Below are 13,078 nucleotides of genomic sequence, written 5' to 3' on the forward strand. Positions count from 1 at the left end.
CTTTTTACTGGTTCTTCCAAATTCACGGTATCACTGTGTCCTCCACAGGCAAAGTCACTGACAACAGTCCAGGCGAAGTCACTGTAACATCTGGCTTCACAGATTAACTGCTATCAGGTTTAAATCATCTGGTTGTTGACATGATTACTTTTTTGCTTTCAGCAGGTGATGTTGATTTCTTCTGTAGGTATTACCTTCAGGCATTTGAACCTTAAAATACCTTGATTTCTCATGATTCCTCAAAACAACTGCTGGTTGCCATTTGTCTTTTACTCTCACCTTTTCTCTTTCCTTTAGTGATGGTAATTCTTTTGCTCCTAGATCAAAGTATTGCTTTTGTTTCAGCTGCCTTTTCTTAATGCGCTTGTGCACATTGGAGTACAGTTGTGGCTTCAACAGTTTTGCTGATGTCAGCAGTTTTGTTTTCAACCTTCAACCCATAAGCATTTGTGCAAGGCGACAGTTCTACACCATACAGTGGTAAGTTCCTGTATTCCAGTAAAGCAACGTATGGATCTCTTTGACTTTCCTTTGCTTTCCTCAACAGATTTTTCACTGTCTGAATCACTCTTTCACTTTATCTATTCGATTGTGGAAAACCCAGACTGGACGTTGTGTGCTCAAACTTCCAACTTGTTGCAAATGCATTGAATTCAGCACTCGAAAACTGAGGTCCATTATCAGTCAGTACTGTGTCTGGAATTCCATGTCTTGCAAAGATAGATTTTAGAGCTGTCACAACATTGTTGGTTGTTGTCTGACTGAGTTTGAAAATCTCAGGGAACTTTGAGTAATAATCTACACACAGTAGATACTCGCCTTGATCATAATGGAACATATCAACTCCCACTTTTGCCCAGGCTCTTTCTGGAATTTCATGACAGATGAGTGGCTCTTTTGAGTTGTTTCGCTTAAATGTGTAACACACATCACATTATAGCACCACATCTTCAGTCTGTTTAGCCATGCTGGGCCAAAACATCACGTTCTCTTTACCACTCCTAGATGAGACTCATGCACTCTTTCAAGCATTTCAGCTCTCAATCCTTTTGGTACCACAAGTCTAGCATTCTTGTAGATCAGCCTTCAACACAAGTTAATTCTTCTCGGAATGTCCAGTAATTCCTGATTTCTGCTCAACTTTGCGTTGGTGACAGGAGATTGACATGTAACTCATCTTCTAAGAGTTGCTCTGACTGTTCACACAGATAAGCTGTGCTCAGTGTGTCTGTGATCTGTAGTTCTCAGGCTTGTAGTTGACATGCAAATCATAAGGTTGCAGCTTCAGCAACATTCTTTGTAGTCTTGGAGGTGCCTTGTGTAGTGTTTTCTTGAAAACGGTCTCAAGAGGCTTGTGATCTGTCTCCACCTGCATTGACTTGCCATAGATGTACTGGTGGAATTTTTCACACCCATACACAATTGTTAAGAGTTCTTTCTCTATCTGCGCATATCTCTTTTGACAGTAAGTGCTCTTGATCCATATACTACTGGCTGGCCCTCTTGCATCACAACTGCTCCCAAGCCTTTAGAGCTTGCATCCACGGACAAAGTTACTTCTTTGTTGACGTCATAGTATTTGAGTTCTTTGTTCAATTTCAAACTGATACATCTGACACGGTCTTGCAGCAAACTCAGTCTCTTGTCATGCTGTTCTACAGTTTCACCCCAGACTAAGATGTCATCTACAATGTTCACAACTCCTTCTAAGCCTTCCAGCCTTTGGGTTATGCATTTCTGGAAAACTTCCGGAGCTGAGGAAACACAGAAATGTAGTCTCAGAAAATGATACCTTCCAAATGGGGTATTACATGTGCATAGCTTGGAGCTCTCTTCATCCAATTGTACTTGCCAGAACCCATGATTAGCATCCAGAACTGAGAATTCTTTAGAATTTGGCATTTCTGCTATAATCTCTTCCACTGTGCGTAATGGGTAATGTTCTCTTTTTATCGCCCGATTGAGATCTTTAGGGTTGATGCAGATTCTGATTTTAGTTCAGTAAAGACATCTTCATGTTCACTCATGATGTCAGTTTTTTCCTTGTTTTCCATTTTGTACACTCGTTTTATCAGACCTAACTTCATGCATGCTTCTTTGCATAGAATTGCTGGTGCGTCTTGCTCTATGATCTGAAATTCCAGTTCTTGCACACACTTTTTGTACTCACACTTGAGCTTTACTCTGCCCTTTGGCTAACCTGCAGCTTGACTTGAGCAGTGGAACATCTTTTAGTTTAGCAAAGTCTTCTGATGACAGCACATTACAATCTACACCTGCATCCAGTTTAAAGGTAAGCATGCGGTGGTTTATCTTTAGCGTTTCAGTCCATTGTTTGTTTTTATCTTCACTTTTTGAGACTGTGTTGATTTGTAAAATATCCACTTGCTCTTTGTGCTTAACTTCGATGCTGCACATAAACATTTGACCATCCTGTTCAATCTCATGAACTTGTTTATCCATCTTTCTGTATTGATTCTTTTTTCTTTGTGATTTGCACATTCTTCCAAAGTGGTTTTTCAGCAAACATTGCATATTTTGCCGTACGCCAGGCATTTTATGGGCTCATGAACGTATCCACACTTCATGCATTCGTCCTTCTCGCACTGTTTAGAGACAGATAGTCTTTTTACTGTTTTCTTTTTGTCAGCTTTATTCACTGCAAACTCTGCTTCTTTATTCAACGCTTTGTGTTGCTTCGTTAGCACGACAAATTTCCACAGCATTTGCCAAGGTCAAATCGGGCTCTCTGAGCAGCCTCACTCTTACATTGTCACTATTCATGCCACAGACAATGCAATCTTTGATTAACTCCTCTATTAATTGTTCAAATTCACACTCTTTAGCTTTATTTTTTAGGTCAGTTACATATGAATCGATAAATTCATTCTGTCCCTGTGTTCTTGTGAAAAACATGTGCCTCAAATATGTAATGTTCTTACGCAGTTCACAGTATCGTCTGAACTTTTCCTTAAGCACATCCAATGTATCCTCATAATCACCAAAATCCATGGTATTAAATACCTTTATAGCTTCATCTCCTGCAACGTGAAGTAAAGTTGCTCTCTTTATCTTCTCGCTTTTCTCCACAATGCCATTTGCCGTAAGATAGAGCTCAAACTTCTGGATCCATGTTCTCCAGTTTTCCGCTAAATTTCCTTCGAAGCACAAACTGTTTGGAGGTCTTAGCTGCTCCATTTTTACTTTCTTCTGACATCATGTAATATCTTTGTGAGCTACATAAGATATGATGATGATAAATGAGATACAGACTACAGGTTGAACCACTGCATCCACATGTGCCTGATGTTCTTCTACTATTACAAGTTACATCATGAACATAGCAACATCAGCACAGGAACGCCCTCTACAGGTAAGAAGGATTACATACATACATTATCATATCTCACAGTATGTAACAGTTCTCATATTCTCTTTATGTTTCATGAGAGAAGCGAGACAATTAAGCCACATCTGTTCATAACATCTGTAACTCTATGCTGTTCACAAATAAACAGCTTTTAGTCTGTGAGTAAAACAATACACCTGCTGTATTTTATTCATTCATTCGGTTCACTGACTGAATGTTTTTACTACAAGTGTGATGATGAAGCATCATTTTATGGGCATGTGAGGGGTTGTGTTTGTCAGCGGTCTAGAGTTTGTTAGAACAATAATGTTATGATGGACAAAATATATAAACTGGTTGCGTAAAATACTTCATAATGGAAAATATACTAAATTGGCAACTTTAAAACATTCTACCATCTCTATGCCTTCACACAGTGAAGTGGTTGGGAAACACTGGTTTAGGTAGCCAGACCATATTACAGAAGATTTTGCTGACATCTCTCAGACAACCAGTTTCTTCTCCTGTCTCCCGCATTCACTTTCTTGGAGTGCCTTTGGAGGGGGGTGGGGAGGGGTGACAGCCGTTAACAGTAACAAAACTTTCAAATTAGAAATGAGCCAAGTTATTGCTTGCATTTGAAGCAGGAAGTTTTACATCAAATCACAGTAATGATGTTAACAAATAAATCAGACAATGCACAAGCAATTTAGTGCTGTCCCCACAGTTGTGGTCTTGACCGATCTTGAAATAAAATCCTGGGTCCTCTTTGTCTGAGACCGTGACAAGTCAGAGTAAAAAGGCGACCATTCTGTGACGAGACTGAGACCTTCAAAAAGTGGTCTCGAGACCAAGACCGATTTCGAGTAGTAAAACACTGCTAGACGATTCAGTGTGGTGGCTCCAGCAGGTGTCAGCATGACTTTATTGGCATAAATAGATTCCTCCTCATCCTGTGAAACAGCCTAATGGATTGATAGGAGTGAATCAGTCTTGGAAATCTGTTTTTGTTAATAAAGTGTATTCGAGTGTGTTTACTAGTGTAGTTTGAGTCAGAGATGCATTTGAGAATGAATGTTTTTGTGTGTGTTGTAATTCACTTCATCGGTCTAAATGGCTCCCGAAGTTTCTTCTCGTTTAGTTTGCGAAGGTTTTCCATTCCCCCTTCTGAAAAACATGAGTTAATGTTACAGTAATTTCAACACTAACTTCTCAGATAGCAAAACCAATCAGTCAGGACTGGCAAATATTAATAACAATAGGACAGATGACATATCCACTGGTCACACCTATACACTTAAGCCACATTTATTCTTGACATTTTCTCCGAAAAACACTTTTCTGAGCTTGCAGTTGCTGTCAGCCAACCAGTCCCATGATTATTTTAATGGATATATGAAGTCAGTTCCCCTCAAATTAACACATAAGGATATGTTTCACTAATGTTTGACATGCAGAACGAGTGAAAATACTTCTTGTCTTCATTTTGAATAGTATTTATGTTGCTTATATTGTTTAAACCAAGCAAAAAGTTTGTGAAATGTTTTGCTTGAAGTGTACTTGTATTTATTCCACTTGGTTTAATATCTAATTCAATGACATTCAAGCATTTTTAAGTGTAGCTTCCAAGTGTCAGGATTGTGTCACTTTGTCAGTCTGGGTTTTTGTTGTGACAGGATCCTGACACTCTTGTTCTGTGTCTGTGTGATGTTTCGGTTTTTGTCTCTGTGTTGTGTTTCGTTTTTTGTTTCTGTGTGAGCACATGGCTTCGGGTTGTGGTTTCCCTGCCGTACGCTTTTTGTGTCGGTTTTGTGTTTCATGTTCGGAGCGTGGTGTCTGGATACTGACTCTTCTGTCTGGTTTGGTTTCGGTTCTGATGTCGGGGTCTGAAAAGTGCATTGCTCTTATGTCATCTTGGCGGCATGCACTCACGTCAATTGTTTGTGTCTGTCTCTCGTGACTGCGGTCATGCTTCGCGTTGCACGCACTTTGCACTGCATGTCTGGGTCGTGAGCCATCTTCATGTTGTGCTCTCGCACAGGTGTCTTGTCTCGTTTTGTTGCCTGTTGCGTGCATTGTGTGGTGTTTGCCTTGCGATGTACGCTCAGGCTTTGTGTAGTGTAAGAATGCATGGCATTGCTTTGTTGGCATTACCATGCATTCTTTCATCCTGTCTGTCGGTTGGCATGAGCAAATGTTGCCTTATTGTCTTGGCAATATGTGCTTGTGCCATTCGGGTGTTTGTGTTTTGTGAGAGCACATGGTTTTTTTGTTTTTGTTTTGCCTTGTGTCTCTCAGTACTGCGTAATACCCCACCTCCTTGTCTGCCCATTATCAGTTTATTTGTCTCACCTGCCCTGCCTGTTAACCTGTTGATTTCTCTCCCTATTTTAGTCTCCTCGTGTATGCTGTCCTGTGCCAGTTCGTCTTGTTCTCTTGTCCTGTCGGTCCTGTGTTTTTTGCTCCTTTTGTGATTCAGCCTGGCCCATCTGTGTGATTGCTGCCCTGGACCTTGTTTTTCCCCTACGGTGTTGTTTGTGTTTTTGTCTTTGTTTTTAGAAATAATAAACTCTTTTGTTTCACTCTGCATTTGGGTCCTGCCTCTGCTAATTGTGACATTATGAACTGGCCCCTAAAGGACCCAACAGAGATGATTTTTATTTTAAAGAAATCTGGTTTTCCTGCATGCCAGTGTGCTGCACAGGTTAAGTCCGTGTGAGGTATGCCTTGGAGATTTTGGCATTGTCCTCGGGTCTGGGATACAATCAGACCTCCCTTATTTATGTTTTTTTGGCAGGTCTGAATGAGCCCATTAAATCTTTTGTCCCAGATCGGGTTGAGAGTGGGAGTCTTCTCGAGACCATCAGGCTAGTCATGAAATGGGATGAGTTTATCACTGCCTGTTTCTTGGAAGACTTCCAATCCTCATCCCAACCCGAGGACGGGGGCACCCCCCACACGGAAGTGGACTCCTCGACCACTGCTTCCGCACCTCAGAAGAGGAAGAGGAGAAGGAAGAAGCCCGGCCCATTGGCCGAGCCCACTGCGGCTGACAGCCTGGAGGAGTTGGTTCCCGCTGCTGACCGCCAGGAGGTGAAGGAGCCCGCTGCTGTCCGCCAGGAGGTGGAAGAGCCTGCTGCTGACCGCCAGGGGAAGGAGGAGCCTGCTGCTGACCGTCAGGGGCGGAGGAGCCCACAGCTGACCGCCATCTAGTCTTCTGACCCCTGTACAGCAGCTGCCACCCAGTCTGCTGCCCTTCCTGTCCTTGCCACTCACCTCACCTCCCTCATTCCCTATCTTAAATCTCCTCCCAGACCACCGGACCCTGTCCCCTCCCTGAAGCCTTCTCCCCAGCCGCCAGACCACGCTCCCTACCTGAATCTTCCTCCCAGGCTTCCAGACCCAGCCACCTAAAAAAATATTTTATAGATACTGCTGTGGCAGATTTAACAAGTATGAATCCTTGCAACTATCCATTTTAATTAAAAATTACTCTCCAGAGTGAAAACTTTATATGAGATGAAAAATGTTCTGTGATTTGAATGCAGATCAATGGAGGATTCAGTTTTGTGAGCTGTCTAGCACCCCATTGTGTAAAGGCAGATGTGTCTAACAAAACAGGTTATTTCTGACAACATTTGGGTCAATATCAAAATATGTTGACAAACAGCAAAAATAGCGAAAAAAATTAATTAAAGGTATCATTCTATAACCTAACCTTTAATGATATGATATGGCTTGACTATATGTGAAATTGTCAATTGCCTGAAAAAAATTCTTGTCCCCTTCATCTGGTCCAAAACTTCTATGACATGTAAAGTTATTTGTGTATTTATTTTGTACTTATTTTTAATTAATTAGTGCAAGGACAAACAAGTGTGCAAAAAAAGCTAAACAAAATTATTATTAATTTAAATACATTAAAAATAATGTTTGTCCCTTGATTTCATGGCATTGGTGTTATCAATGTTAAATTATTTGCCTTTATTATTATTTTTTTAGTTTTCAAAATTTCAGTCAATACTTTTGCATTTTGTCTTTGGAGTTCACAAAACTGAAATTCACTTGACTCCTGAGTGAAGTGAAACAGTTTGTCATTGCCATGAGTGTTGGTGGTGATACACTGCAGAGTGGATGTGTGTGTGAGTGAGTGATAATGATGGAGCTCCTCAAGACTGTGCTACTCAATCTCTTTTTACTGATGGACATGTCTGTAGCGTTAGTGACAGGACATCCAGACGGATGCCACTCCAGTGTAAGAAAGGGATTCCCATCAACCTCACAGCAACATACATCAGTTACATTAGTTCTGTGACAGCTGGAATGAGAGAGAGATTTTGGGTTTATCTAAAAGAGTGTGGAAGGAAAGAGTAAATTAATATGTGACACTATAATTGGAGCACATATTTTTTGAAGGAGAAAATAAGTAATCTGGAAAGTAAGCATCATAAGATCAGTGAAGCAGATAAACAGTGCATTACATGTAACATTTATTGTAAGATTGTTCTGTGCTGTTTTGTTGTTGACCTTTAGTTGGTAGGTGACAGTGCAGGTGAAAGTGACTGTATGTTGAAGGTGTTTAGCAGTGACGTTGAGATGAGGATGAGTTCAGTTTGACTCTGCTGCTCCTGTAGACTGAGAGGGAGTCTGTGAATGAAGCTCCATGTGAGAGTTGCTGGAGGAGAGGAGCAGAGAGTCTCAGCAGAGCAGAACAGACTCACAGAGCTCCCCTCCAACACCTCCTGATGACTCTGCACCACCATCTGATTCACATACAACTTCACTGTGGGTTTATGAGGAGACTCTGAAATATACAGAGAAATGTTACATATATGACAGATACTGGTCAAAAGTTTTGGCCACCTACGTTTTTAAAAAAAAAATTATTATTATTATTGAATTGAAGGAGTTCCCATGCAAGTTATTTTGAATGAATCTTATGCATAGGCACAATTTGCATTCGACTAATTTCAAGTATTTAATCATAAGCCTTCAGTTCAAAAGGTTTTTCAATATCATGAGAAACACACTCTTTTGGATGTTAGTGTATGAAAGAATAGTAAGTGGTCTGTATTGTTAAATGTAATGCACAAAATGACCATCTAATATTTGCAGAATGCAGAAATTTTAACTATATATATATATATTGTTTCAAGAAGAAAAAATGTAAAATGTGGGGGGAAAATATTGCTCAGGTAAAGTAAAACTGTAATTGTCATTATGTTTAATCTCATAAAATTCAACCAAGTACATAAATCATTATTTTAATTAATGATGCTATAACAGATATATTTATACTGTAGTAGTTTACAATTAGTAATTTACAATAATTTCCTCTAATGATGTCACTCACCTCACACATCCATTTCAGTCCTCCATTACTCTCAATCCTGAAGAAAGATTTGCCCCTGTTTTGTGAATCAACAGTAGAAAAGACAGTGGTGCGGTCCTTGTCTTTTAATTTCCCTTTAATTTTGTGATTACTGCTGCTGGAGTTGATGTGTCGTGATTCCCCGTGAATGCCCCTTTTTTTTCTCTGCAGCGAGTGCACATGCACAGGAAAAAATACACTATGAATTTTCAGACAGTGTGCAATCTGGAGAGGTCATACAGTATATAGTTTGATAGATTGCTCTGCTGACAGATGACAGAAATTCCCATTCATCCATGCTACACGGTTTCATTTTGATGTAGCCAGGGAGTGCAGAGTTTTTTAAATCTTTATCTCCGGTGTAATTAGGTTGTTTTAGCTTTTCGGAGCAGTAACTGCATCTCTAAATAAGTTTACAATAATAAAAATACCCTCGCGATTCATAAGATATCATTTTAAAGGTCAATTTCAACATTATAATCTTTATAATATTATATTATTAAAATACATCACCTTAATTTTGATTCAGGCAATAACATTTTAAACAGTCAATGTCATAATAATATTCTAATATATTGTTTTTAATGTGGATTGATGACAACATATATGCTTCGGATCACTGACGTGCACAGAATGGGGGCTGCAGGGGCACAAGCCCCTTTCGTTTACAAATCTAAAGGTTCCCTTCAAAAATGTAAAGGCGCTCTTTTAAGCGGAGGTGCCTTTAAGAGCATGGAGGTGCCTTTAAGAGCGCTGAGATTTAAGCGTAGGTGCCCCCCTAATTTTTAAGATTTGCTCCTAAGTTTCCACGTTTGGAGCTACTTTAAGCCTTAAGATTTTTTGTGAATACTGGCCTTGAAGTACAATCTCCGTGAACATTCTACAGAATTTGCAAAGATGAATGTAAGTGAAAATATGGTAGGTATAGGCTAATTAATTATAGACACCCTTACAATAGAAACAAAACCAGGTACAGTGCACTTTTAATAGTTTTGAAATTACTCAATGTAGCTTTTTAGGAAGACTACTTGCTGCAGTGCTTGCAGCCTTACGACAGGCCAGCTGTTTGTTCATATTTGTTTTCTTAACCCTAAAAGGGCAAGAACATAATGATAAAGACAATTAATTTATTGATGTTTTCCAACACATTAGGTTCAAATCCAAATAATACATTTCTGCTCATCTCCCAAATATAGCTTTTATTTTCAATTTACAAAATACAAAATACAGTTTTACAATTTGTAGAAATCATGATCGAAAAAATGACATTTGCGTTGATGCTTCTCAATGCTTAATCGCAGCGCAGCAGTTAGCATACAATGTGTATACTATATTACTAATACATTTTATTTGTAAAGTTTAAAAAGTGCTAAAGGCATGCAGAACAAAAATGGCAGTGCTAGAGCAAAAAATAAATAAATAAATAAATAAAAGAAAAAGAAAATGACAGGACAGGAAACAAAGAAAATCACCAACAAATAAGCGGCAAATTAATAGCCTAATAATTTTTGATTGTAATAAATGCTAATGTCTGAAGAAAAAAGTATAGTTTTGCCTTGTTGGAGTAGTTAGTTTTCTTTATTTTTAGGAAGGTAAGTCCATTTAGAATTAAACTAAATTACAAACTTAACTGCTGCAGGGCAGTATCATTGACCATTTTTCTTCATATAAAAATTTTCTATTGTTTATTATTAATAATATTGCAATGCACCTTGATAACGTGAATTTTTTGTTTTGTTTTGTTTGTTGCCAGATTGACTTTTGTGCAGCTTCAGAAGATTTGGCATATCAACCTGGTTTCATAGAATAACAGTTCTATACTAACATTTTTTGCAAAATTAATTTTACGTGCCTCGTTAAACATATCACAGCAGTTTTCTGGTGAAATAAACACAAGAGGTGCAATAACAATGAGGTTTCTTTTTTCACTTTCACACAAATCACAAGTAAAACAGCAGATTAACAGTTCATAAATACCTCTTTTTCACTCAGTTTATCACACAATGCTACCTTATGACATTGAAGCAATTTTTTTTCGAACCCATTACTTGTTATTATCACAGTATCGGTTAGGTTTAGGGTACAGGGATTTCTGTTTTGTTCACCTCACTTTTTTCACACAATCGGCTTAGGTTTAAGTACAGGATTTAGGGTTAGGACGTCAGTTTTGTTTATATATATATATATATATATAAACAGATGGGGTTTTTAAGGATAATGCTCTATCATCTCACATTTGCTTTTTATGACACAATTGGTTAGGTTTAGGCGAAAGATTTAGGTAATGGAGGTAGGTTTTGTTCACTTAATACTCCATAGAGTGTTAACCTTTAAAGCCTCTTCTTTTTGGAAGAACATTTAACTTTTAACCTTAAAACTGCGGTGACACATGTAATAAAACACATAATTTCATTTTGCAAAAATGTTGCCACAATGAGAAATGAGAATGTAATATTTTTACTAAAGGAACGTTGTTGCAGTTTTCTTTTTTCTTTTTTTTTCTTTTTCATGGATCCCAAATCTTGTGCTATAACATTTACTGATTATATGTGTGATGGAAATAGCTGGGCCACGCAGAGTAGCTGTTGTGTCTTTGTATTATTGATTATTGTCCAGAAGAGGGTGCTATGGGTTAATATGCTGGTCTCTGAAAATCTCTGAAATGTAACTTCTGGAAACTCTGAGTCTTCATGCTTACCAGGATTTAAAAATACTACAGTAGCATCACACATATGTGTTTCTGCAACAGCCAGTTACGTTACAAGCTGCTTATGCTGGTCATAAAACTTGTATACTCGCAGTGAAAACATGTTGCTCAAGCGTGATTATCCAAAGCACGCAGCCAAGTTTGTTTATATTAGCACTTGTCACACACACACACACACACACACACACAAAACTAATCTACACTCTGCCCCCTCTACCGGCTGTGCAGTGTCACATGCAAAAATAACTCACTCCAGGGGGCACTGCAGGGGAATTTAGACCCTACTCATGAAAAGGTTAAACATTTTAAAACACTGCATAATACAAGCATGAAATGAGCTCTGATGACTTGTGTTGTGCATAAAAGTGTATTTGTGGCATATAATTATCAATTGGGTAAAAAAAAAAAAAATGAATGTACTGTCGTGGCATGAAATGGTACTTTAAATTTGTAACTAATGCAAGCAAGCAGCCTATCTTTCTAGCTCTTTGGATGGCAATGTTTCACTTGTACATAAAGATCAGAAACTTCAACAGGCTGTGTGAGCAAATCTGGGTCAGTTTTCTTAGACACATCTTATTTTGTAACTTGGTCTACATTCATGATGAATTGTGGCTTTCTAGCTGCACTGGGAGCAATCTTAGCATAGGTGATATTTACATATGTTGTGCCTTCTGATGGTTCCTTGTCTGGTATGGTTTGATTTTTCTGGGACTACATCACAGATGTTGAAATGTTGCTGTTGTGCTGATGGCCGGCACCTTCTACTGAGCTCTCTGCTCCTGACACGCCAACAGAGTAATGTCGGACAACAGCGTACTCAGCAGTAAGTGAGGAGATGCCCCTGATCTCTTCTGACTCTGGTTGGGTTTTTGTAAAGTCAATGGAGGAATATTGAAGGGATTCTGGACAATTCAGTGTGGCGGCTCCAGGTGACAGCATGACTTTATTGACATACACAGGCTCCTCCTCATCCTGTGAAACAGCCTAAAGGATGAACAGCAATGTAGAATCAGTGGTGGATAACAGAAGTATACTCTGTGTATGCTGTGTGTGCATAAAAGGGTTTATGAGTTTATGTAATGCCATATATATATATATATATATATATATATATATATATGTGAGGTTTTTATCTGAGAATGTTATACAAACTTTAGGTATACGCACCCTATCAATCAAAATGAGTCCAGTTGTATCTCCTTGTCTCTTCTGTGATGATCTGCTGTTTTTTCTTCTGCAAAACATGTGCATGAAATAAAATAAAATCAAATGTGCCTAATAATGTGGTTCTTAATATATATACATTGATATAGTTCATTTTACTTTTTTAATTAAAAAAGAAAGTATATTTCTCAGAGATTTGAACTCTAGATGAGAGTCCAATGAGCCATTGTCAGGATCTTTGGTTGATCTGGTGGTGAGTCTTTCTGTTTTGTCGTGCTTCCCTATTTCCCAACGTGTCTTTGTTTGTTTGTTATCCCGCATGCTCGTAGTTTGGTGGGCTTATTATTATAATTAGTTCCACCTGTCTCTTGTTTCCCTTCCCCTTTATAACTCCCTTGTGTTTGCTGTCTTATGCCAGATTGTATTGTGACTTACCTCATGATAGTTTGGTCTCCTGTCAGTCTGTTTGTTCCTGCTGTTTGTT

The 13,078-nt window shown here is 38.6% G+C and overlaps 1 protein-coding gene and 1 pseudogene across 1 annotated transcript in view; both read right to left on the minus strand.

Moving 5' to 3' along the window:
* Window positions 1–4,445: 4,445 nt before the first annotated feature.
* LOC127434919 (uncharacterized) lies at window positions 4,446–10,377 on the minus strand (annotated as a pseudogene).
* The window catches only part of LOC127434920 (uncharacterized), a 75,842-nt gene continuing 72,669 nt past the window's right edge, over window positions 9,906–13,078 (minus strand). Inside the window, exons 37-38 of the mRNA XM_051687978.1 lie at window positions 12,598–12,664; window positions 9,906–12,414 (exon numbers count right to left, since the gene is read on the minus strand). Coding sequence (XP_051543938.1) covers window positions 12,142–12,414; window positions 12,598–12,664 — 340 coding nt within the window. The 3' untranslated portion in view covers window positions 9,906–12,141. The remainder of the gene's footprint in view (window positions 12,415–12,597; window positions 12,665–13,078) is intronic.

Source organism: Myxocyprinus asiaticus, chromosome 45 (genome assembly GCF_019703515.2).
Source record: "Myxocyprinus asiaticus isolate MX2 ecotype Aquarium Trade chromosome 45, UBuf_Myxa_2, whole genome shotgun sequence".
Lineage (NCBI taxonomy): Eukaryota > Metazoa > Chordata > Actinopteri > Cypriniformes > Catostomidae > Myxocyprinus > Myxocyprinus asiaticus.